This window comes from Cebus imitator, unplaced genomic scaffold (assembly GCF_001604975.1).
Source record: "Cebus imitator isolate Cc_AM_T3 unplaced genomic scaffold, Cebus_imitator-1.0 Scaffold15, whole genome shotgun sequence".
Lineage (NCBI taxonomy): Eukaryota > Metazoa > Chordata > Mammalia > Primates > Cebidae > Cebus > Cebus imitator.
Genome location: NW_016107330.1, coordinates 2,407,645 through 2,430,395, shown reverse-complemented (window position 1 = coordinate 2,430,395; position 22,751 = coordinate 2,407,645). Strand labels below are relative to the sequence as shown.

The window sequence follows — 22,751 nt, the reverse complement described above, 5'->3', positions numbered from 1 at the left end:
TGAGAGGGACTTTTACTCTTGTTGCCCAGGCTGTGGTACAGTGGTGCGTTCCCAGCTCACTGCAACCTCTGCCTCCTGGGTTCAAGCGATTGTCCTGCCTCAGCCTCTTCAGTAGCTGGGATTACAGGCATGCACCACCACACCCTGCTGATTTTTGTATTTTTAGTAGAGACGAAGTTTTGCCACGTTCGCCAGGCTGGTCTTGAACTCCTGGCCTCAAGTGATCTGCCCACCTTGGCCTCCCAAAATGTTGGGATTACTGTCGTGAGCCACCATGCCTGGCCAGTGCACTTTCTTTTGAGGGTGGACCTTACTGTTCCCCGCCAGGAAGCATGCCTACTAACTAAGTGTGCACACTCAGTGTCTGGCATGACGGATTGTGCAAAGTGAACCCAGCCACACAGCTACCACCCGTATCACACGTGAAACTACCACCAGGCCCCAGACATCTCCCTCGTGTTCCGTAGTAGCCTCCTAGACCAGGTGGCCCTGCCCTGCCATCTCTGTACTCTGCATGAAAAACCAACCAGAGTGCTGTCTTCTGCCTGGGACCTCCCCACTGCCTCAGGAATGGGGGCTTGTTCCTGTTCATCACCGTGGAAGGGCACAGGCTAGACTTTTCTTGCTGTGTCACTTGGGCACCTGCAGAGTGCCTGGCGTAGTGAGCAGGGGTTGGGACATGACTTGATCCAGGTAGGGTTCAGAAGGTTCTTTGAATAGCCAAGAGGGAGACTTGCCCTTGACACCTGAGAATGCATTGGAACTAGGGTGACTACTGCAGCATCAGAGGCCTGGTGACACATGCAGGACCTTGAGGGGCTCATGTGACTAGGAGTCCAGCGTGTGGCTGAGGTGGGCCAGACTGGATGGCCAGCAGCCGCCAGGGCATGATTGGTGGTGCGTTTGGGACACACGGGTCGTCCTCACCTCACAGCATTCACACAGGCAGACAATGTGTCCGAGAGCTTCACCACTGTTGACAACCATGTAAGGTAGTCAAGAAAAAGGAGTTCTCATTTTGGGACAGGGAGGGCCTTCTTTGGCAAGACAGGGGACATGACCACTGTACAGTAACAATGGGAAAAGCCCATGTAATATAAGACTGTTTCTGCTAGTCAGCATCAAAGGCAGAGCTGAAAGGCAGGGACAGGCACATGGCTGCCCGCATCACACTAGCTGCACTAGGGGGTCAGTGAGACAAAGGCCTACCAGTCAGTACCCATGTTGGTGAATTGTAGGTAAGAACATACAAGCGGTCAACAGTCAGAAGATGCCCAGCCAGTGGGGGATGCCCATAAAACCCTAGTGGGAACATTTCCTGCACCACACACATCCTGGAGGTGGGTGAATGGCGTCACCTTCTGATGTCACATGTTAGTGGGAACTTGGCTGAGTCTGCTTGTCTAAAAGCGTCACCCTTGGATGGAGCAGTAATTCTGCCTCCTGGGTCTATCCTTGGAAGGTCCTCAGCTGTTCTCCCACTGCCGTAAAGAAATACCTGACACTGGGTCATTTATAAAGAAAGGTTGAATTGGCTCACGGTTGTGCAGCTTACAATCGTGCCAGCAAGCAGAGTAGGAACCAGCACTTCACATGGCCAGAGCAGGAGGAAGAGAGAGATGGGGGAGGGGCCCCATACTTAACCAGATCTCGTGAGAACTCCATCACTGTACGGTACCAAGGGGGGATGGTGCTAAACCTTCATGAGAATTCTGTCCCCATCATCCAGTCACTTCCCACCAGGCCCCACCTCCAACACTGGGAATTACAATTCAACATGAGATTTGGTGGGGACACAAATCTAAAGCATATCAGCCCATGTGCAGAGCATGTGCTAGGGATGGTCGCTCGATGGGACTAAAACACCAGCCAGAGCTGAGAGGCAGAGCAGCGGGAAAGCTGGGCAGGGATGAGCCACGGGACAGGGCCCTGGTGTAGACAGACCTGTGTGGCCCGTCAGGGAGAATGGAGCCATGGGACCCTGGTGTGTTAACCCAACAGCATACGTGTGCATGCTCACATGTCTGTGCAGGCAGGCTAAGAACGCTCTGGCACCACAGGCAACCCTTGGCTGAGGCTTTTTTTTTCTGTTTCTTGAGACTCGAAGTCTTGCTTTGTCACCCAGGCTGAGGTGCAGTGGTGCTGTCATAGCTCACTGCAGCCTCAAACTCCTGGGTTCGAGCGATCCTCCTGCCTTAGCCTTTCAAGTAGCTGGAACTACAGATGCATGCCACCATGCTTGGCTAATTTTTATTATTATTTTATTTTACTTTACTTTTTTGAAACAGAGTCTCATGCTGTCACCCAGGCTGGAGTGCAGTGGCACAATCTCTGCTCACTGCAACCTCCACCTCCTGGGTTTAAGCGATCCTCTTCCCTCAGCCTCCAGGGTAGCTGGGGTTACAGACCTGCGCTACCACGCACGGCTAATTTTTGTATTTTTAGTAGAGACAGGGTTTCACCGTGTTGGCTAGGCTGGTCTTGAATTCCTGATCTCAAATGATCCACCCGCCTCAGCCTCCCAAAATGCTGGGATTACAGCCATAAGCTACCACACTCGGCCTTATTTGATTATATTATTGATATTATATTGAGACAGGGTCTTGCTCTGCTGCCCAAGCTGGAGTGCAGTGACGTGATCATAATTCACTGCAGACTTGACTTTCCAGGCTCAAGCCATCCTCCCACCTCAGCCTCCCAAGAAGGTGGGAGGCACATGCCACTGCCCCCGGCTAATTGTTTTTATTTGCTTTTTGTAGAGACAGGGACTTGCTGTGTCCCAGGCTGGCCTTAAACTCCTGGCCTCAAACAGTCCTCCTGCCTCAGCCTTCCAAAGTGCTGCGATGACAGGCGTTGAGTCCTGCCTGGATGGGGCCTTGGCCCGTCAAATGTTGTTAGAAATGTTTTCCACCAGAGTGTGCTCCTGGATGACCTGGGCGATGGGATTAACAACTGTGGGCCCCACAAGCCTCCAGAGCTGCCAGTTGTGGCAGCAGGAGACAGCCTTGGGCTGGGGCACAGAGGGGCAGAATAGAGTGGGTGGATGAGCAGGCAGCATGCGAGAGGGATCAGCGTTTCTTGGTGTGATTACAAACACTAGAGGAGGTGGTGCTGGTTGGTGTGTGGTGGGCCACTGGCACGGTCACATGCCTGATGCCTGTTGGCCTCCTCGGAAGGGGAGCTAGCAGCAGTGGGGTCTGGAACATGCAGGAGGGTGGCCTGGATTTTCCCCGTCACACTGAGGCCTGTCTGTTCCCTGCTGGGTCTTCCAGTTGAGGCCCTGTCAGCATGGCCCTCGTCCCCCTTGCTGCTTCTCCCCATGAGCCTCTGCAAGGTCACTGCCCGCCCTCCGCCCCACCCACCTGCCTGTGTGGTGGGCGCTGAGTGCCAGGGAAGCAGATCCTTGCTGCCAGGCAGCAGGCCGTGTGCACATCCATCAGGGTGCCAGACCTTGTCCCGACATGGCCCTGGCCGGGGTCACTGCTGCTGCTGTTGCTGCTCTCTGCCTGTGGCTGTGGCCCATCTTTGGCTAGGCCTTCTGTCTGTATAGTTTTCTTGTTGTGCCTTTTTAAGATACCACATGGAGTGAGATTTGGGGTTTGCTTCTTCTTAGAGAGAGAGAGTTTAGCCCATTTCCACTTGGCTCTTAGGACAGAGGCCCTGTTGGTTCCTCTGAGAAGCCAGGGGAGGAGCCCTAGGCTGGAGAGGGGATTCCAGAGGGTGGTGGATCTCAGAAGCAGAAGGTGGGCAGAGAGGATGGTGCATGCCGGGAGAGTTCTCGAAAGCATCATCAGCAGATGGGCCCGGAGTGCCTGGAAAGCTTCCGTCCTTCACAGACGGCGCCGTGTACTAAGAATAACCCATGCCAAGTCCAGGCTTTCTTCCCGTTTTGTGGAATTACCAGGTTATTAGACTAGGGGAACGTATGCTGGGATTCTGGGAAGACTTCCACCCGCACTGGTATTCTTAGAGCATGGGAAGCCCTTGGCTGCAGTGTGAAGAGGGCTCTTTCTTTCCACTCATACCTCACAGACCCGCTAACCAGGCTCAGGGGTGCCAAGGGACTCCAGGAGTGTGGGGGGATTTACTCCCCCGGAGAGGCCTGTGCTCTGTCCCTGCGGAGGCTGGCGGCATTTGCAGTCACACAGTGAGCTCACGGTGACTGTCCGCCTCTTACCTCCCTGGCAGTGTTAGCAGAGGCCACACCAGGTCCCAAGTGGTTTATTCCCAGGCCTCCCTGCACAGAGGCTGTGCGTGTCCCCTGGGCATTCACTCTAGCTGGCTGGGCTGCAGGGAGGCTGGGTGCCTGGCCCGACTAGAGGTGGCATTCTACTGGGAGTAGTAAGTGTTGACTGTCACAAAGGCGACCTCTTTCTTTTCTTTTTTTTTTTTTTTTGAGACGGAGTTTCGCCCTTGTTACTCAGGCTGGAGTGCAATGGTGCAATCTCAGCTCACCGCAACCTCCGCCTCCTGGGTTCAAGCAATTCTCCTGCCTCAGCCTCCCGAGTAGCTGGGATTACAGGCTTGAGCCACCGCGCCTGGCCAAGTAGTAAATCTTAAACAGCCATTTAAAATTTGGTTTACAGGCTGGGTGTGATGACTCATGCCTGTAATCTCACTACTCTGGAAGGCTGAGACAGGAGGATCACAGGAGGCCAAGAGCTCAAGACCAGCCTGGGCAACATAGCCAGACTCTATCTCTACAAAAATAAAAAATTTAGCCAAGCGTGGTGGCACACACCTGTAATCCTAGCTATTTAGGAGGCTGAGGCAGGGGCATTGCTTGAGCCCAGGAGTTGGAGGCTATACAGAGCCACAGTTGTGCCACTGCATTCCAGCCTGGGTGGCAGAGCAAGACTGCATCTCAAAAAAAATTTTTTTGGTTTATAAAAAATTTTAATACAGGTGAAAGATTTATAATATAATGTAAGTAAATACAATGGAATACAAAATTGAAAATTAAAATGTATGTGAATAGAATAAAGATTAGAAAGTAATATAGCAATGGTTATCTCTAGGAAGGTTTAAGGAGTGATTAGTTTCTTTTTTATTCTCTTCCTTATTTTTTAGATATTTCTGCATTGGACATTATTTATAATGAGACATAAAATGGTAATTTAATTAATAAGCAGCCCTTCGCATTAGCAAGCAGAAAGCAAGGCATTTCACTTCATTTTTGTCAGCACAGCTGCTTTGCTGTTATGATGTGTATTTAGCAGTAGTGATGGCCCCTGAGACTGTTGCTTTGATGCCATGATTTGCTTCCTCTAATTTCTTTCAAGTATTTTTTAATGCTTTAAAAATAGTTTCTAGGACTTCCCTGTTTCTGTAGTGTGCAGATTTCATATGCTCAGCTGATCCATTTATTGTTCCTCTTTCCTGCCCGAGTCACCTCTGAGCATACTGTTATCCACAGAGGCTTGTGGTAAATATACACATAATATTTTTATCCCTTTAGTCCCAAATATGGTCATTCAGGATCTAATGTGGCCTCTGATCTAGATCAGGAAAACTCTTTTTATGTTTTTAAAGATGAAGATCTTGCTTGTTTCCCTGGCTGGTCTTGAACTCCTAATCTCAGGAGATCCTCCTGCCTCAGCCTCCCAGGTCGCCAGGATGACCAGCAACTGTAATTACCTGGCTCCAAAAACTTACTTTTAAATTTATAAGGGACTTTTTTTGGTCTTCATTTTATCCTTTGGATTTTAAAATTTTTTTCTATCAAATTTCAAAATCATGCATATTGGTCTAACTTAACTTGTTGATATAACAGAAAATAAACATTGAGGCATCACATGCTAAATCTATCCATTATAGGCATATCCTGTTGTTTCCCACTCCCTTTCCCGCACAGTCACCAAAACAGTGGAGGATAGGATTAAAGTTAGATGTCAGGGATGGTGAATGTGTCCCTCCATGTGGCACTGTGGTAATGTAAAGTGGTCATAGTAATCTTTGAAGTGGAACCTCTGGTTCCAGTTGTTTGTGAGGCCCCAACTGTTAGAGATCGGCTTAGAGAATCTTGTAGAACTTAGGGATTTGGATCCTATTTGCTAATGTTTCTAGTCCTGTTGTCATTTTTTATGACAGTCCAACTAAGCGTTCTGGTTATATTTGGAAAGCAAGAGCAGATGGTGCCTTTGACATTTTTGATCTTAAGAATGTAGACATTATCCCAGTAACATCCCAAGAATCATGTAATGATTATTATTTTCTGCATTTGTTAATGCCGACTTCTATGTTAGAAGTCCCCATTCTGTTCATTTCCCATTTCCTCCAGTGAAGAGAAATGATGCAAAAACTGCTAACAAATATTCCTTTGGAGAAAAGTTACTTTGCTCTGCTCTTCTCCCCACGCTTCTGCTCTCCTGACCCTATCACTCTCCCTCCAAGTCACCTGTATATCACAATGTCTATACCTGCACTGTAAGATTCAGTAGTCACTAGCCATATGTGGTTAATTTAATTAAAAATAAATAAAATGTAATATTCAGTTCCTTAGCCACACTTGCCACAGTTCAGGTGCTTAATGATCAGTGGCTACCATATTGGATAGGAAACTTCTGTTGGACAGCACTGGTCTGTATAACCAGAATCAGGGATGCCAAAAGCCCATTGATAGGTGTGACTTTGAGGCAGCAGGCAGAGGCATGGGAGTGTCTCCATCTTTTTTCACCTCCTCTGCCTTCAGGGATCTCTTCAATGCTGCATTTGTGTCCTGCTGGTCTGAGCTGAATGAAGATCAACAGGATGAGCTCATCAGAAGCATCGAGTTGGCCCTCACCTCACAAGACATTGCTGAAGTCACACAAACCCTCTTAAACTTGGCTGAGTTCATGGAACACAGTGACAAGGTGAGACTTTTCCCCATTGTCCAGATGGAGGCTGACAGGGAACCAGCTGGTGGGAGGAGAGAAGCATCCACACAGCCTTCTCTTGTTTGTGCCCCATCTGCCATTTTCCTGTGTTGTGGGGTTTTGCTCTCCTCCAGGGCCCCCTGCCACTGAGAGACGACAATGGCATTGTTCTGCTGGGTGAGAGAGCTGCCAAGTGCCGAGCATATGCCAAAGCACTACACTACAAAGAACTGGAGTTCCAGAAAGGCCCCACCCCTGCCATTCTAGAATCTCTCATCAGGTAGGTCAAAAACCCTTTTTATTTGCCACCTCCATCCAAAATGACCTCTCCTCTCCCACTGCCTGGTGCCACTTCGCTGGAGTCACTTGGAGACTTCTGCTCTGTGAAATCTGCCTCTGGGTCTGACCAGCATATTTAAATGACATGTTGTTGCAGATGGCTCTCCCCAGGAATCTAGCCATGATTGTCATTTCTTTTGACCCTTTACTACCTGGGCTCCTGCTGTTTTCCAGCTTGTCCTTTCTTGTCCAGTGAAATTAGTTGAGAAGCAATTCTGTGGCCATGGCAGCCTAGGAAGATAGGTTTTGTGTCTGGGTTAGATAGTGCTGTTTAGGACTGGAGTAGAATATGCTGGTTCCTGGGCTTCAGAGGATACCCAAGGGCACAGTGGGGTTTTATCAACTAAATATCAATGCCTGCATCTTCCTCCTCTGGTGCTTTGCGAATGTAAAAGCCAGAGCATAATCTGAAATCTAATGGTCTTTTCTCTAATTTGGCTATGTTCTCTCCTGTGCTGAGCGTTTTCAGTCTTCTGGGTATGGAAAAAATAGGTTGTTTAATAAATTTTCTGCTGTTAGGAAATTAGAAGCAGCATGAAACATTAGCTCCAGCTCCTAAAGAACCATTCACTTCCCCTAATGATTATCAGAGAATATCAACTCTGGGATCTCATTATCTTCATGTGAATGCTAACATGGCCGGTCATTTCACTGCAGATAGTTTAGAAAAAAATCATCCGGCTAATAAGTTCCTTCACCGTGGCTGATAAAGCCTGCTGTGTGTGGTGCTTCCTTCCTTGGAGAGGGTCATCAAATAGCCAAGTCTTTTCCTAGCTCTGCTTTTGAGAAGATGTTTAAAAGAATTCCTTTAACACTTTAAAAAGTTAGCAAAAAGCTAGAAATAAAATCCTGTTTTTGCCCAAATAAATTGGACTTGGAGAAAACATTGATTTCTAAAATACCATGTAGGAACAATTAAAAACATGCTGTCCTAAGAGGAGGCATGCCTCAGCTTCAAATCAGGCACAGTAAATGTGAAAACCTATGTTTCTTTCTTCATTCTCTGGCTTAGGTAATGTGCTCTCACATGATAACTAAGAGAAAAAATGGCCGGGTTCGGTGGCTCACGCCTATAATCCCAGCACTTTGGGAAGCTGAGGCAGGCGGATCATGAGGTCAAGAGATCAAGACCATCCTGGCCATCATGGTGAAACCCTGTCTCTACTAAAAATACAAAAATTAGCTGTGCGTGGTGGCAGGCACCTGTAGCCTCAGCTACTCGGGAGGCTGAGGCAGGAGAATAGCTTGAACCCGGGAGGTGGAAGTTGCATTGAGCCTAGATGGCACCACTACATTCCAGTCTGGCAACAGAGCGAGATTCCGTCTCAAAAAAAAAAAAAACCTAAAAAGAAAATAAATATGATAACTAAGTATAATCACTTTAAGGTCAGGTAACTCATTTTGCATATTAATTTCCTTGCTTACCTATTTGAAACTTCCCTCGTTCCACCCTTAATTTTCCCCCATATTTGAGACAATCACAGAAACTTAAAGTTATGCAGATTTGTAGCAGACAGATATAGTTGGAGGCCTGGAAAAGACTCTAGAAGGTTATTTAGCTTTGTAAGCAAATATAGTTGAAAGTTAAGTCCTCAGAATTCCCTGGAAATTGATCTTGCCCTTTGTTTAAAATGCTGTTCCAGGCCAGGTGTGGCGGTTCAAACCTGTAATCCCAGAACTTTGGGAGGCCAAGGTAGGTAGGTAGATCACTTGATGTCAGGAGTTTGAGACCAGCCCAGCCAGCGTGGTGAAACCCCATCCCTACTAAAAATACATAAATTGGCTGGGTGTGGTGGTGTGCGTCTATAATCCCAGCTACTTGGGAGGCTGAGGCAGCTTGAACCCAGGAGGCAGAGGTTGCATTGAGCCAAGGTCGTGCCACTGTACTAGCCTGGGTGACAGCTAGATTCTGTCTCAATGAATAAATGAATGAATGAATGAATGCGTGTTTCTGGGGAAAGCCAGTGTGCTTAGCTCTTCAGGTGTCCTCAGCTAAGTCAACTTAGCTTGCATTTCTACCTCCCTTCTGCTGGTCTCCTGTATCTTCCCATCAACTTTTTTTTTTTTTTTGCTTCCATTTGCAGTTTTTACTTCTGATTTTGTAAAGCTGCTGTTCCTAAGCCCGGTTGTGGTGGTTTACTGTCATCTTTACTGAAGAAAGTTTTAAGAAACAACCTTAGAGAAAGCTGCTGCTAAGGAAGTTGCTCACAGCACTACCTCTGGTTCTGTGGGTGAGCCTCATGGAAAATCTCAGGGTTCTTTTCCCACTGTTGGTTGTATGTCCCTGAGCCACTACTTTGATCCAGTCTTGGAGACATTGCTTTGCAGTAAGAGATTGAATTCCCTTTCTTACAGTGGCTGCTGGAGAGCTTGAAGCTAAATTCCTGGTGTACCTCCAACGAATTACAGACATCTTACCTGTTTTAAGTATTACCAACCTCCCTCAAACCCCACAGGTTTTGTTTTATTTTTCCTACTCTTATTTTCCCTTCACCAGTTTGTCTGCTTTTTTAGAGCTTATTTTAATATATACATTTGGGTCAACCATCCTAAATTCTTTTTGAAGCAATCAAGGTAGCCCTACACAAAAACATCTTTGTGCAGCTACTGTTTTTTTGAGACAGAATGTCGCTCTGTTGCTAGGCTAGAATGTTACAGTGCAGTGGTGTGATCTCAGCTCACTGCAACCTCTGCCTCTTGGGTTTGAGCAGTTCTCCTGCCTCAGCCTCCCAAGTAGCTGGGACTATAGGCGCATGCCACCAGGCCCAACTAATTTTTGTATTTTTAGTAGAGACAAGGTTTCACCATGTTGGCCAAGATGGTCTTGATCTCTTGACCTTGCCTCGGCCTCTCAAAGTGCTGGGATTACAGGCATGAGCCACCACACCTGCCTCGCCTTGTGCAGCTATTTCTTATTTTTTGTTTTTGCTTTAAAAACCTGTGTTCTGTTGACACTGTTATTCTCTAGTGTTAGAGACAGGCTACTAGTTCAGCCCGTCTTTGCACCTATTGACTTTTTTACCTGTCTGCTCCAGGATAAATTAAATCCCAGATGTAATCCCCAAAGCAGGGCTGTCACTGAGATAGTATAAACTACTGCCATCTCCTTAAAGCTCACATATATCAGTAAATATAATTGCTTCCTTGGAGACAGAGGATTGAGTGATTATTTGATTCTTAGGAAACATGCACACACTGCTTTTACTTGGTTAGACCCGAGCATTAGGGTAGGGTCTGCTGACCTGCTTTTGCTTCTCTATCCTGAGTAGAATAGAGGTCTCATAAGGCTGGATGCCTTCACTGCCCAGTCCCTGACATGTAATCCCTTTTAGGAAAAATTATCCTGGTTGTTGCTGCCCTTTTGTCCCTCACCTGTTCCCTTTTGGCTTCTACTCCCCACATGGTTGCCCTGAATACCAAAACAAACTCCAGGTCTCTGTCACTGCTCTGATTTAACTTTAACTTTTTATCCTGCTCTAAGTGGTAATGGTAAGAATTTAAAAAGAAAATACTCAGGTTTTGAAAGTGTTTATTGTAGAAGGAAAAGAAACTTTGAATATTTAAAACAAACACAATATTTTATTTTTACAAAGCAAGATGCTTATATACAGCATTCATTATTAACTATAACACCATCTACCTGCATTTTTCAGCCATTTTTTATAGACAAAATTTTAAAAGGAAGCTCCTTGAGTTTGTTTCTTACAAAGTAAATAAAAATAGGTATACCTGTATTCACTAGTAATATTCTAAGGCAGTTGTGTGCAGGCATCCATGAGGGACCCTGTCCACCTCCTCCCGGTGCTTCGTGCCTTTCAGTTCTGTACCTGATCAAGGCGAGCAGGGGCGGTGCTCAGAGTCCAATCATCAGGCCCAATGACCTGGAGTTTCCTCCCTGCAAGTCCACTCTGGGTCAGTTCACCTCCAGCTGAACAATTTTTGTGTTTTAAAAATAATGTGTAGACTCAAGGTAATTTCACCAGATTTAAAAATGGAAATACTCATCTTCCACCTCCCTCCTTCAGTCCTTTCTCTAACACTCAAAGGCCTCTCCTTTGAGAATCAAAATAATACAGTTCTTTTTTAGCAAAGGGATTTGTGTTTTGCCCTTACATACCCTAAGCCTTAGAGAAAATGGATAAAGCGATCTCAAAATTATTTTCTTTCACAGACAAATCATGTGGAAAAGACAAGCTAGTGCTATGTCAGGGATCTTGGGCAGAGTGGCCCCACTCAGTCTAGCCACTTGGGAAGGATGGCAGGATCCAGTGGGTTTAAATAGCTCATCCTGTTTACTGTAACATCCTTGGTACATACGATTTTATTGTGCCTCTTGGAGACTTATTCTTTCATTGGAGATTATAGGCTATTTCTCAACCCTACCCTTTCTAACACTCTCTTCCTGTCCTTCTCTGCCCTCATCCAGTCTCCAAGTGTCTCACTTTCTGCATCTGTGCTCCACGGCAGTCTCCTTTTAAGGCTTGAAGTCTTCCGGGCGGATTTTCATCTCCACCCGTTTGAGGGAGTAGGTAGATCCGTGCCAGCCGTACCAGGTGATGCCATCCAGGTGCTTGTTGTGCTCGCCCAGGCGGTAGTACACTCCATTGAGGTTGGAGTCTGTGCAGCAGTTGTACCAGTAGCCACCTGGCATGAGAAACAGACCCAGTGCTAGTAAGCGGACTGTGATAGAGACCAGACATCAGGTAAGGAGTTAGAGCCAGTATCAGAAAGAATCAAAGCCGGAACTTCAGCTGTACAGTTATAATTCATTCTTTCTTCTCAAGTGGGATTATGGGCTTGTACCTGAACTTCTCCTTTTCCATCCCCTCAAATCTCACCTTTGCGGAGCTGGGCACACTTGTCCAAGCAGTTGTCATTGTCCTTGTCCTTGGTGCTGAAGGCTGTGTTGTTATGATACTGGAGGGCGTCGTTCCCCACATTGCCAGTGAAGTTCCCCAGGAAGAGGCGATAGCTGTTGAGTTCATTTCCCAGAACAAAGTGGCTGTACTCAGCGTAACGCAGGTTGCCCTCCCAGTCCTGTCAGGAGGAGCAGAACCTTAGAGAAAGTGCAGCAGGCTCCATTTCGTGCTGTTTCTATACCCCTCTCTCCTGACAGCCCTGCAGCCAAACATCTTTTTATAGGTATGAATCTAATAAAACTTTATTACTTGTTTACCTCTAGTTTACTGTGTTAACCTGGGAATCAGAAAACAAGGCTTGAACTTCTTTCCTGATTCACCATATGGCCTTGATTAGTCTCTCTGTATTCCTTACTTTCCTGTCTATAAGGTGTAGCTATTTTTTTGCTGAATCCCACAAAGAGATGCTGTAAGAGAAATGTGAGGATATAGTGAGTGCTTTAAGACTTCAGCAAGGGTCCCCAGCCGGTATCAGTAAGGTTTGCACCTAAAGGACCTCATGCCCAGGCCAGAACAAAGACTAGTGTTCGGCACAGCTGACTGTTGGATTTGCTCTGCTCTGGCCTGGGTCTGGTCTTTTCCTGTGCCACCTGCAGCCCCACTTTTGGCAGGGTGGGCGGGGGGCAGCGAGGAAAAATACCTATTTTTCCTCTAATGTATTACAACTTGCAGGAAAACCATCACAATGAATATACAGATCTGTTATGAATCAGAATAGGAATGGCACTCCCAGAGTTGTATGCAGTCATGTGTGGTGGCACTGGGCCAGTCGTGGGGCCCCTGGCCTTGTGCTTACCTCCAACTCTACACGCAGCCGGGTTGGCTGTCTAGAGAGCCGGTGGATGTGTTCGTTCCCCAGCCAGAAGTCCCCACGGATGCTGCCAAAGCCCTGTTTGTACTGCTTCCAGTCCTGGTAAAAGGAGACGAGGCCACTTTTTCGTCTCTGGATGATAGTCCAGCCTCCTCCTGAAGTCTCCATGTCACAGAACACCTGGAGCAGAGGGGATGCTCTATGAGGGACTAGCAGGGGCAGGATGCAGGGCAGACTTCCTAGCCTGTTCCTGTCCCTGCGGAGCCAGTGGATGCATGCACTCACACTGGCTCACTTGGGCAGTGATGCTGCCCTGCTGCTGGTGAGCTGGGGCAGGTGGTGTACTGCTGAGGATGAATGATCCAGATTGGACCCGGGGATGAGTGCACATGAAGCTTGAAGGGAAAAGTCCAGATACTTTTTTTTTTTTTTTTTTTTTTNGTGGCTAATTTTTGTATTTTTAGTAGAGATGGGGTTTCACCATGTTCGTCAGGCTGGTCTCGAACTCCTGACCTCATGGTACACCTGCCTCAGCCTCCCAAAGTGCTGGGATTACAGGCATGGGCCATTGCACCGAGTGGGTATAAATCTTACTCACTTTTTATGTCAAGTGCCTAAACATTGTGCCTGGCACTTTGTATGCTCACAGAAACTATTGGATAGATGGATAAATGAATGGGTGGGTGGGTAGATGGATGGATGGATGGGTAGAAGGATGAGTAGATGGGTAGGTAGGTGAATGGATGGGTGGGTGGGTGAGTGGATAGGTGGGTATGTGGGTGAATGGCTGGTGGATGAGTGGATGGGTGGATGAGTGAGTTGTTGGCTTGATGGATGGATGAGTGGATGGATGGATGGGTGGGGGATGAGTACAGGGTGGATAGATCAAAAATAAAATGGGGATAAACGAGATTGGAGGTAGACAAAGGAAGAGGTCATATTTTTTTCCTTGATGCCAACAATAAAAACTCTTAAAGTATCTCACATGTACCATGACTTGCACCCAGACCACAAGAGACTTCTTGCCAATAGCCACGTGAGTAAACCTCCTTGGAAGATGATCCTCCAGCCCCAGTCAAGCCTTTAGATGAATGCAGCCCCAGTGGACACCTTGACTATAACCTCATTAAGATCTTGAACCACAACCACTCAGACAAGTCACTCCCAAATTCCTGACCCACAAAAATTGTGAGATAATAAAAACATCTATTGCCTTAAATCAGTAAATTTTGGGACACTTTGATATGCATCAATAGACCATTAATATATCTAGCAAACTTCTACCCATACCTCATTGGCCAAAACTGTGTCTCTTGGCCACCCTGAGATACAGAGGAAGCTGGAAACATAATATGATAGTTGTAGTCATTTTAAAAGGATCATATTATTATCCTAAACAAAATCATGGCTCTATTCATAAGGAAATGGAGCAGAATGGATATTGGCTATGCTGTTGGCAGTAACAGCCAAAGAAGGTTGTATTTTAGCCAAACCTCACAGGGTGCAAAGGAGAGGAAGGGCATTTGGAGCTGAGAAAACAGCCTAATCAAAGCTCTGGAGGCAAGAGAGTTCCTAACGGGAGCAGGGAATAGCTCCTAGTAAATTCTGGGTAAATGCTAGCCCATCATTATTAATATACATAAGCAGAGGATTCTGTAGAAAGGATTAGTATTTTAACCTAAACTGTAAATAAATATTGCATTATAGAATGAGGCATGAAACTGACTCATAAATGTGAGCTATCGTTCTTTCTGAATCTCTTAGCTGTGTTCAGTTCCTTCTCTTCATTCCTAACAAGTCCATGCTTTGTCTTGTGTTTGCTCTGCTGCTTTTGCCAGAGGTCTGCCTATTTCACGAGACTTAAAGACCCAGCTGAAATTTTGTGGATCCTCTATTCATTTTTTCTTTGATTTCTGTTTTTATCTTTTTTTTTTTTTTTTTTTTTTTTAGAAGTAGTTTCACTCTTGTTGCCTAGTCTGGTCGACTCACTGCAACCTCTATCTTCTGGATTCAAGCAATTCTCCTGCCTCAGCCTCCCAAGTATCTGGGACCAGAGGTACCTGCCACCACATCCAGCTAATTTTGTATTTTTAGTAGAGACGGGGTTTCACCATGTTGGCCAGGCTGGTCTTGAACTCCTGACCTCAGGTGACTGATCCATCTGCCTCAGCCTCACAAAGTGCTGGAATTAGAGGTGTGAGCCACCGTGCCTGGCCAAAAATCCAGATATTTTTATGCTACCTTCATGTTTTCTTTTCTCCTCCCCCAAGGAATAGCTTTTCTAGGACATGGCAAGGGATTTAAACTAAGTTATGTGGTGGTTATAAGAATGATCTATGTTGGCTGAGCGCGGTGGCTCATACCTGTAATCCCAGCACTTTGGGAGGCCGATGCGGGTGGATCACGAGGTCAAGAGATCAAGACCATCCTGGCCAACATAGTGAAACCCCGTCTCCACTAAAATAAAAAATTCTCTGGGCATGGTGGTGCGTGACTGTAGTCCCAGCTACTTGGAAGGCTGAGGCAGGAGAATTGCTTGAACCTGGGAGGTGGAGGTTGCAGTGAGCCGAGATTGCACCACTGCACTCAAGCCTGGCATCTGGTGACAGAGTGAGACTCTGTCTCAAAAAAAAAAAAAAGAGTAATCTATGTTATTAGAAGGCTTGCTGCTTGGCTGATAACGATTTGAAGGGCCAGACAGATACCTGGGTTTGGAGTGCAGGGCATAAACTGAGTGTTTGCGTAGCTCTTTGGTGTTTGGTTTGTTTGCTTGTGTTTTGAGTTTTCCTTTTTATTTTTAAATTGAGACAGTCTCATTCTGTCTCTCAGGTTGGAGTGCAGTGCTGTGATCTTGGCTCACTGCAACCTCTGCCTCCTGTGTTCAAGTGATTCTCCTGCCTCAGCCTCCTGAGTAGCTGGGATTACAGACACCTGCCACCACGCCTGGCTAATTTTTTTGTATTTTTAGTAGAGATGGGGTTTCACCATGTTGACCAGGCTGGTCTTAAATTCCTGACCTGAAGTGATCTGCCTTTCTCAGCCTCCCATAGTGCTGGGATTATAGGTATGAGCCAGCACTCCCAGGCCGAGTTTTCCTTTCTTTAAACTGTGAATGGCCCTGTTGTCACAATCCCTTTGAGGGGTGAAGGACAGGTGTTAGGGCATGGGCAGTGACTGTAATAACCTCACCTCCAGTTCAGGGCTGCCCAGGAAGTCATCAGGAGGAAGCTTATACACTCCAGAGATGCGGTAGTTCTTCTGGTAGAGGGAAGAGCAGTCGTAGATAGCGTCTACAAGAGAGCAAACCACAGGGTGAGCATTTAGACCCAGGGGCTCCATCTGAGTTGAGTGTTTAGAAACTGAGCCTTTGTTTCTACCCTGGGATTCCCACAGGTGTTAGTGTTGATTACCCAGCAGTGTCTGCATTTGGGAGATGGTGGCTATCAGGAGATCCAGAGGGGGGTGTATTTTGGCTTCACTAGTGTTAGAGCAGAGCGGTCGGGAAGCCCTTCATCACCTGGATAGCATTAGTGGGACATTCCAACAGGTAGTTTCAGGTTAACTCTGAAATAAATTATTCTGCTGTAGCTAGGCCATGAATTCTAGAAATGCTACAGCATATGAGGGCCATGTAACAGCTACTCCTGTCAGGTAGATTCAGACTTCTTAGACAGCCGTCTCTGTAACAAATCAGTCATGAATATTTCATAGAGTCTGGTTTTGTTGATGTTTCTTGGTTGGTTGGTTTTGTTGTTGTTCAGAGGTGGTGGCTATTGCCACCTGAGACCCTATTTAAGGGAGATAGATTTTATGATCATGTATTTTCCCCCTCCATCTATAAATGCTAGAACCTCAAATGAAAACACTCAGAAGAACCTTTGAGGCCTTCTCTCCAGAAGTTTTTTTAAGACAAGGAAATGGGAGCATCAGACTGGCCAATTTTTTGCTCTGCGGCCGTCGAGCTGCTACTTTATGCAGGATTTAGGCTCTGTATTCTGAATATCAAAGAGCACCATGGAAGAGAGAGCCTTTTCTGATAGGATTCAGAGAGCACGGCCCTTACTATCCAAGAGAAGCTTCCTGCCCTCTGACTCAGGGTGCTTTTTTTGGTGACCACTGCACTGGGACCTTGGGGAAGAGCACAAGATAGCAGATGGGAACAATGCCACCATGGGAGCTGTCTGAGGCACCTAGGTTCTCTTGCCGAGCACCGTGGGAAAGGGAGGCAGAGTATATGTGCCTTCCCCATCACTGTTCTTCATTTCCTCTTAGTGGTGAAAGCATCAACTAATTGCTTTTTCTCGGGGACTACCTACTTATAGAATATAAGGGTAAAGGAGCACATGGTCATGGAGAAGAAAAATAAGGAATGATGTCCTGGGCAAGAAGAGCAAGAGGCCTGGCAGGAGAGCTGTGCTTGACCCCAAGAACCTCCTTGCAGGGTGGTGAGAAAGCCTCCTGTTTGGATGAGCAGGAAGTGGCACAGTCAGATTCTTCTGTCTGGCCTGGTCTTCCACATGTCTGATTTAATCTCAGACCAAATCAGGACTCACTTGTCTGGAAAATGGCCTAAGAATACCTTTCTGATTCCAAACTGAGGGCCAGGAAGTTCATGCTTAGAAAGTGATTTGTACGTGTTGGTTCAGGTAACAGAATTTTCAAGCTCAGTTTCATGTTAAAACTTTTTCTTAATTTGAGCTGAAGGTAACCATTGATTTAGTCAGCAGAAGCTGATTGTGTCTTTGTTCTTCATGTGGTTTATAATGGGACCACTGGTTTTTATATCAGCAAGAAATGACATGTCTATAGGATATACTCCTTACACTAATATTTTCCTGATAATTTCAGAAAACCAAATATTTATCTCTAAACCATAAATTCATGTTGGCCCACCTGAGCTGAGCTAACCAGAAATAAAAGTTATTTTGCAAAAGAAGGATTAAATTTATCTTATTTTTGGCCTATTAAAAGTCTATATTTCAGCATTACATTTAAAAAATTCCCTGTATTATTTAGGAGAATTTCATTTAAGACCATGGGAAAAAATAGTTGTATCACAATTGAGGAACCTTAAGAAGCTGCATCCTTCCTGAACACAAAGGAACACTTCACATGGCTGTGTGTCTCTACACTGACCTCTGAGCCAATGAGAAGAGTTATGTTTACAGAGAGAGGACACAAAATTCTATCATGCCCAGTCCCGGTAAATCTGAGGGATACCTGAGAACTGTTCTGGCAAAACTTTGCTTCCAGAGGAACAGCTGTTACAGTTTGGTGCTTCCTTGGAATTTCTTGATATATAACCTGTCAGCTCTTGGTGAGGAAGTAGCAGAGCACCTACAACCAGGAAGACTTGAACCCTGCTTCTAAGAATTGCTGGGTGACTGCGGGCAAAGCGTGCAATAGCTCAGCACTCCAAGATGGCAGTTTATACCTTCTTAATTTGCTGAAACATCGTGTGGGTAAAAGAGACCTATGAAGGTGTTAGGTAAACTTACATAGCATTAGAAGTCAAAGGAAATACTGCATAAGCTTTTACTAAAGGGAAAGTATACCCCCAAAAGAGGCCCCAGTAGTGGTTCTGATGACCAGGTTCTGTAGAAGCAGTGCTGTAGATGGGGAGGCACTCCATGTCCCGCAGGGACTGGTCTCCTTACCTGCAGAGGTCTGAGTGACGGTCTGCGCGGCCTGCAGCTGCATGATGTCGATCTGGTTGTTCATCTCAGAGTACTTGCTCTCAGCATCTGTGAGCCGCGACTCCATGCGCTTGCTGTTGCTCTCCAGCTCCATCACCTGCATTACCACGCTGACCCAGTCCCTCTCCTGCTTCTGGTTCAGTTCACTCACCAAGCTGCTGAGGTTGGCGACTTGGGCCTTGAGCTCCTTCACCTCCTCACAGCAGGCGGCCGCTTTGAGCTGGGCTGGTGTCTTGCGCTTAGGGGGCTTCTGCAGCCACGCTGGGTGGCTGACAAAGGCCACAGTGAAAATGCAGAGCCAGGTCACAGCTGAGAGAGGCTTTTTCAGCATCTTTTGTGGGTTTGGGTGAGGAAGGCCCTTCCTTCAGGGGAGTCTGGAGATGCCCAGCTGAGGTCTGCAAAGCTGCAGCAGGCTGAACCTTACACCTTCACTGTGATGGCCTCGCCACTTTGTTTTCTCTCTTTCCTTGCTCTTTACTAGCCTTTCTCAGAGCTTGAGTCTCTGACAGGGGAGTTGAATAGATAGCCTATAGCTTTCCTTCCCAAGCCCGAATGCTCCACAAGTCAGCATCTTAAATATTGTTTGCTGCCTGCACCTCCACCCCCACCATGGCCGCACCAGACTTTAGCCCCTCCCAGCTCATCTGGGAGGGTCAGGTGCCTGTTGGGTGAAGTCAGCGTCAACTTAGGCCAGAGGAGGGGAGGAGGGAGACGGGGCGAGTCTTTCTTTCCTTGCCTGTACAGTCTCTGTGTTGAGACAAGAGGACTGTGAATTTGTGTGTTTCCAGTTTCGCCTATTAGATTATGCCCCTGCCAACCACTGGCTCAACTCTATCAGCAAGCAGGGCAGGGTCAGAGGAATTTCCAGATTCCATTCAAAAGGTTATATAACCATGGGGTGAGGGTAAGGTAGACAAAAGAGACGCTACTCACCCAGGGAGGCCTGTTAATGTAATCCATGCTGTTTATATGAGGATCTGGTATATTTTGACATCCTGCTGAATATGCTTTTAACTAGGCTGGTTATTCCCGTCTCTGATCATCATTCAGTATTTTATAAAATCCTTACCCAACCTGAATCTAACAGTATTTCACATTTGAAATTTTCCATCTTAGAAAAGTTCTGGAAATAAAAGAATAGAGTAAATCTCTTAGGAAGCCAAAAAAAGACTTTGTAGCCACAGGGTTTGCACAGTTTTCTTTTTACATGCTTTCTTCTGCAACAAAGAGAGGGCCAGTATTAGCATCTCACACTTGACATTTTGCAAGGAGGTGTCAGAAGATTACAGCAGAGAGGAAAACTCAGCAGTGCCAAGCGTAGTTCTGGGATTGGTCACCCACGCTTCTGTCAGTGTTTAGACAGAACAGGCCCATCCTTGGCCCGTGGTTCAAAACTTGGGAAATATATTAAAATATAGAGAAAAGAATCCCTAACACCTAATAAATCTATACCTAGAGGCTCGTTTCCCTCTTTCTTTGCTGGTATGGTTTGCAATTTGAAATGTTTCCTCCTCTATTTGTATATGACTTTGTATCTAAAAAACGTGAATATTGTAATTTTTCATGTACTTTATGTGAAGGACACTGCTCTTTTGAAAACAAATGTGAAAAACATAGAATTTCAGCAAAAATCCTTAAAATAAGCTTTTCACTGAGGATCTATACAAAGGTTCCTCTGTCCTGAAAACAGTAACTCTGTCTTTGGAACGTGATGATTGCCATTTCCATGTTATGGAGCCACTGAAGCAGTTACTTGTACTGTTGTAGTCAGCGTGGGTCCTTCCCACATAAGCATGATGCCTGACATCTCTCCTCCCATGCCATAATCCCCCAGAGCTCTTTTCCAGTCAGGGCTTCTAGCTCCTCAGAAAGTAATTTCTGTTCAAGCAGCTGGAGTTACTGAAAAATTTTTTTTTCTTGGAATCAAAAAGCGGTAGAGGATCAGGTGGATCAGAGTTTGTTTTCTCACATCCCCAGCCTCCTTTGCCTGGTAAAGGATGAGGATGTTACTGATACCCTTATAGCAACTTGGCATTCCAATCAAAAGATTCTGTTTAGAATTGGCACTGTCTACCAGTCTCTGCTCTCTTTTTGCAAAATGTCTAGCCCAACAGGGCATTGCAGCCTTAGCTCCATGGAGTTCATTTCACTAAGGAGAATCTGGCCCCAGTTGTTAGCATTCTACAAGGCCTGCTAAACATAGGGATCTTCAAGGATTCTTCTGGCCACCAAATGTCACTGACCTTAGACCACATGGCACAGAAGTGCTGTGCACTGTGCAGTCATGTATAGCAGGGGTCCCTAATCCCCAGGCTGCAGACCTGTACTTCTCCATGGTCTGTTAGGAACAGGGCCAAACAGCAGGAGGTGAGTGGCAGGTGAGCGAGCATTACCGCCTGAGCTCCACCTCCCGTCAGATCAGTGGCAGCATTAGATTCTCACAGGAGCGTGAACCCTGTTGTGAATTGCACATGCAAGGGGTCTAGGTTGTGCGTTCCTCATCAGAATCTTAATGCCTGAAGATGTGAGGTGGAACAGTTTGATCCTGAAACCATCTCCCATCTCCCCATCGCCCCCTCCCCCAAGTCCATGGAAAAATTATCTTCCACGAAACAAGTCTCTGGTGCCAAAAAGATTGGGGACCACTGATGTATAGCATTCCATGTGACCCTGCTGCCTTGGAACTCCCATGTAACAGTACAGCAGAGAAAACATAAAAGAACAGTGGAACTTTGTGGAGTTCCAGCCAGCTTTTGTTTATTCTTCCCAGTCTGCTTCTCTCACCCAAACAGGAAAATATTATGAATTGATTCTTACATTTAGGCAGAAAATGAATTAATCGTTCATGTTTGCACCCCATGTAGCAGTCCCTTTTAGGAAAGGTTGGAGGCAGTTCATAAGTTTGGTTCGGAAGTATCTAGCCTTTAGCATGAGTGCCTGGTCTTTGACATTTATTTTCTGGAAACTTATTTCATAACTTGACGGAAGACAGAAGCTGTTAAATTGCATAAACTATCCAAATGTCAATACTCACCATCCCCAGTTTTGAGGAAAAATAGCTAATTAAAGATATTTCTCATGCCAGAAGACTTATCTGTTTTCTGAAATATCCACAACCCTATATGATGTCCTAGATTCTGAATTTCTAAAAGAAGAAAAATAAGTCCTTGTTTTGAGCACAGCTAAGTCAGTAGAGAAAACCATGAAGGATGTGGAGGACTAAAATGGTATTGCCTTCTCTGAAGGAGGCTTTTAAGCTCTTCTTCTGCTGTTCAATGAGCAGAGTGACCATAAAAATGGGAATTAACTGAGAAAATCTGGAAAACCTGGGTCGGATACTGTTTAGATTTTCCTTTTCTCCATTTTGCTGGTGGTGAAAGAGGGCTAGCTTGGTGCTTCTGGGAAAGATGTTTATGAAAATTAAGCTTATGTTCTTAATGAAAAAAGCATACTCAGCCTGGAAGTTCTCAGAGACTTCACAGTGCTTGGGCTGCACTGTCTTGGGTGGCACCAAGGTAATCCAAGGATCACAGAGCAGGGAATCACCTAGGGCTGGTCTCCTTCTACCCAGAGAGGAGCATCAGATCTCGTTTGCTTGAAAGTGCCCAATGGGAGAAACTGCTCCCCACTCTCAGCTTATGGGATGAATACATCTCAGAAGAAGCTGCCTTGCTGTTAGTTTTAATTGTGTACTTCATAGGAATATTTCACTTCTTCTGAAGTCTTTGAACGAACCCCAGCCTGCCATACTCTATAAAGCCACTGAATAGCTATCTGCCTTTTTATCACTCCATCCCATTCCTATCTCAACTGAAAGCCCAAATCCATCACAGAAGGTATTTCCATCTTTTTTCTAAGCTTTCTAATTTGCCACTTCCGCTAAAGAATATGTCCAGAACCTATTAGAAGTCATTTCTCTCAGGCCTTCTCTTTGAGTCCTGTTTTGTTTTGTTTTTTTCGTTTTGTTTTGAGACAGAGTTTTGCTCTGTTCAGGCTGGAGTGCAGTGGGGCAACCATAGCTTACTGCAGCCTCAACTGCCTAGTCTCAAGTGATCCTTCTATCTCAGCCTCCCAAGTAGCTGGGACTGCAGGTATGCACCGCCACACCCAGCTATCTTTTTTTTTTTTT

The 22,751-nt window shown here is 46.0% G+C and overlaps 2 protein-coding genes across 2 annotated transcripts in view; one reads left to right on the top strand and one right to left on the bottom strand.

Annotated features, from left to right (window-relative positions):
• MTOR (mechanistic target of rapamycin kinase) overlaps positions 1-22,751 on the top strand; it is a 149,960-nt gene that overhangs the window by 55,895 nt on the left and 71,314 nt on the right. The window contains exons 26-27 of the mRNA XM_017503042.2: positions 6,557-6,854; positions 6,992-7,137. Coding sequence (XP_017358531.1) covers positions 6,557-6,854; positions 6,992-7,137 — 444 coding nt within the window. The remainder of the gene's footprint in view (positions 1-6,556; positions 6,855-6,991; positions 7,138-22,751) is intronic.
• ANGPTL7 (angiopoietin like 7) lies at positions 10,709-19,545 on the bottom strand. Its single transcript, XM_017504037.2, has 5 exons — positions 18,584-19,545; positions 16,116-16,216; positions 12,912-13,106; positions 12,035-12,233; positions 10,709-11,840 (listed from the first exon to the last, which is right to left on the bottom strand). Exons 1-5 carry the CDS (start codon positions 18,951-18,953, stop codon positions 11,671-11,673), a joined length of 1,035 nt encoding a protein of 344 aa, XP_017359526.1. The 5' UTR covers positions 18,954-19,545; the 3' UTR covers positions 10,709-11,670.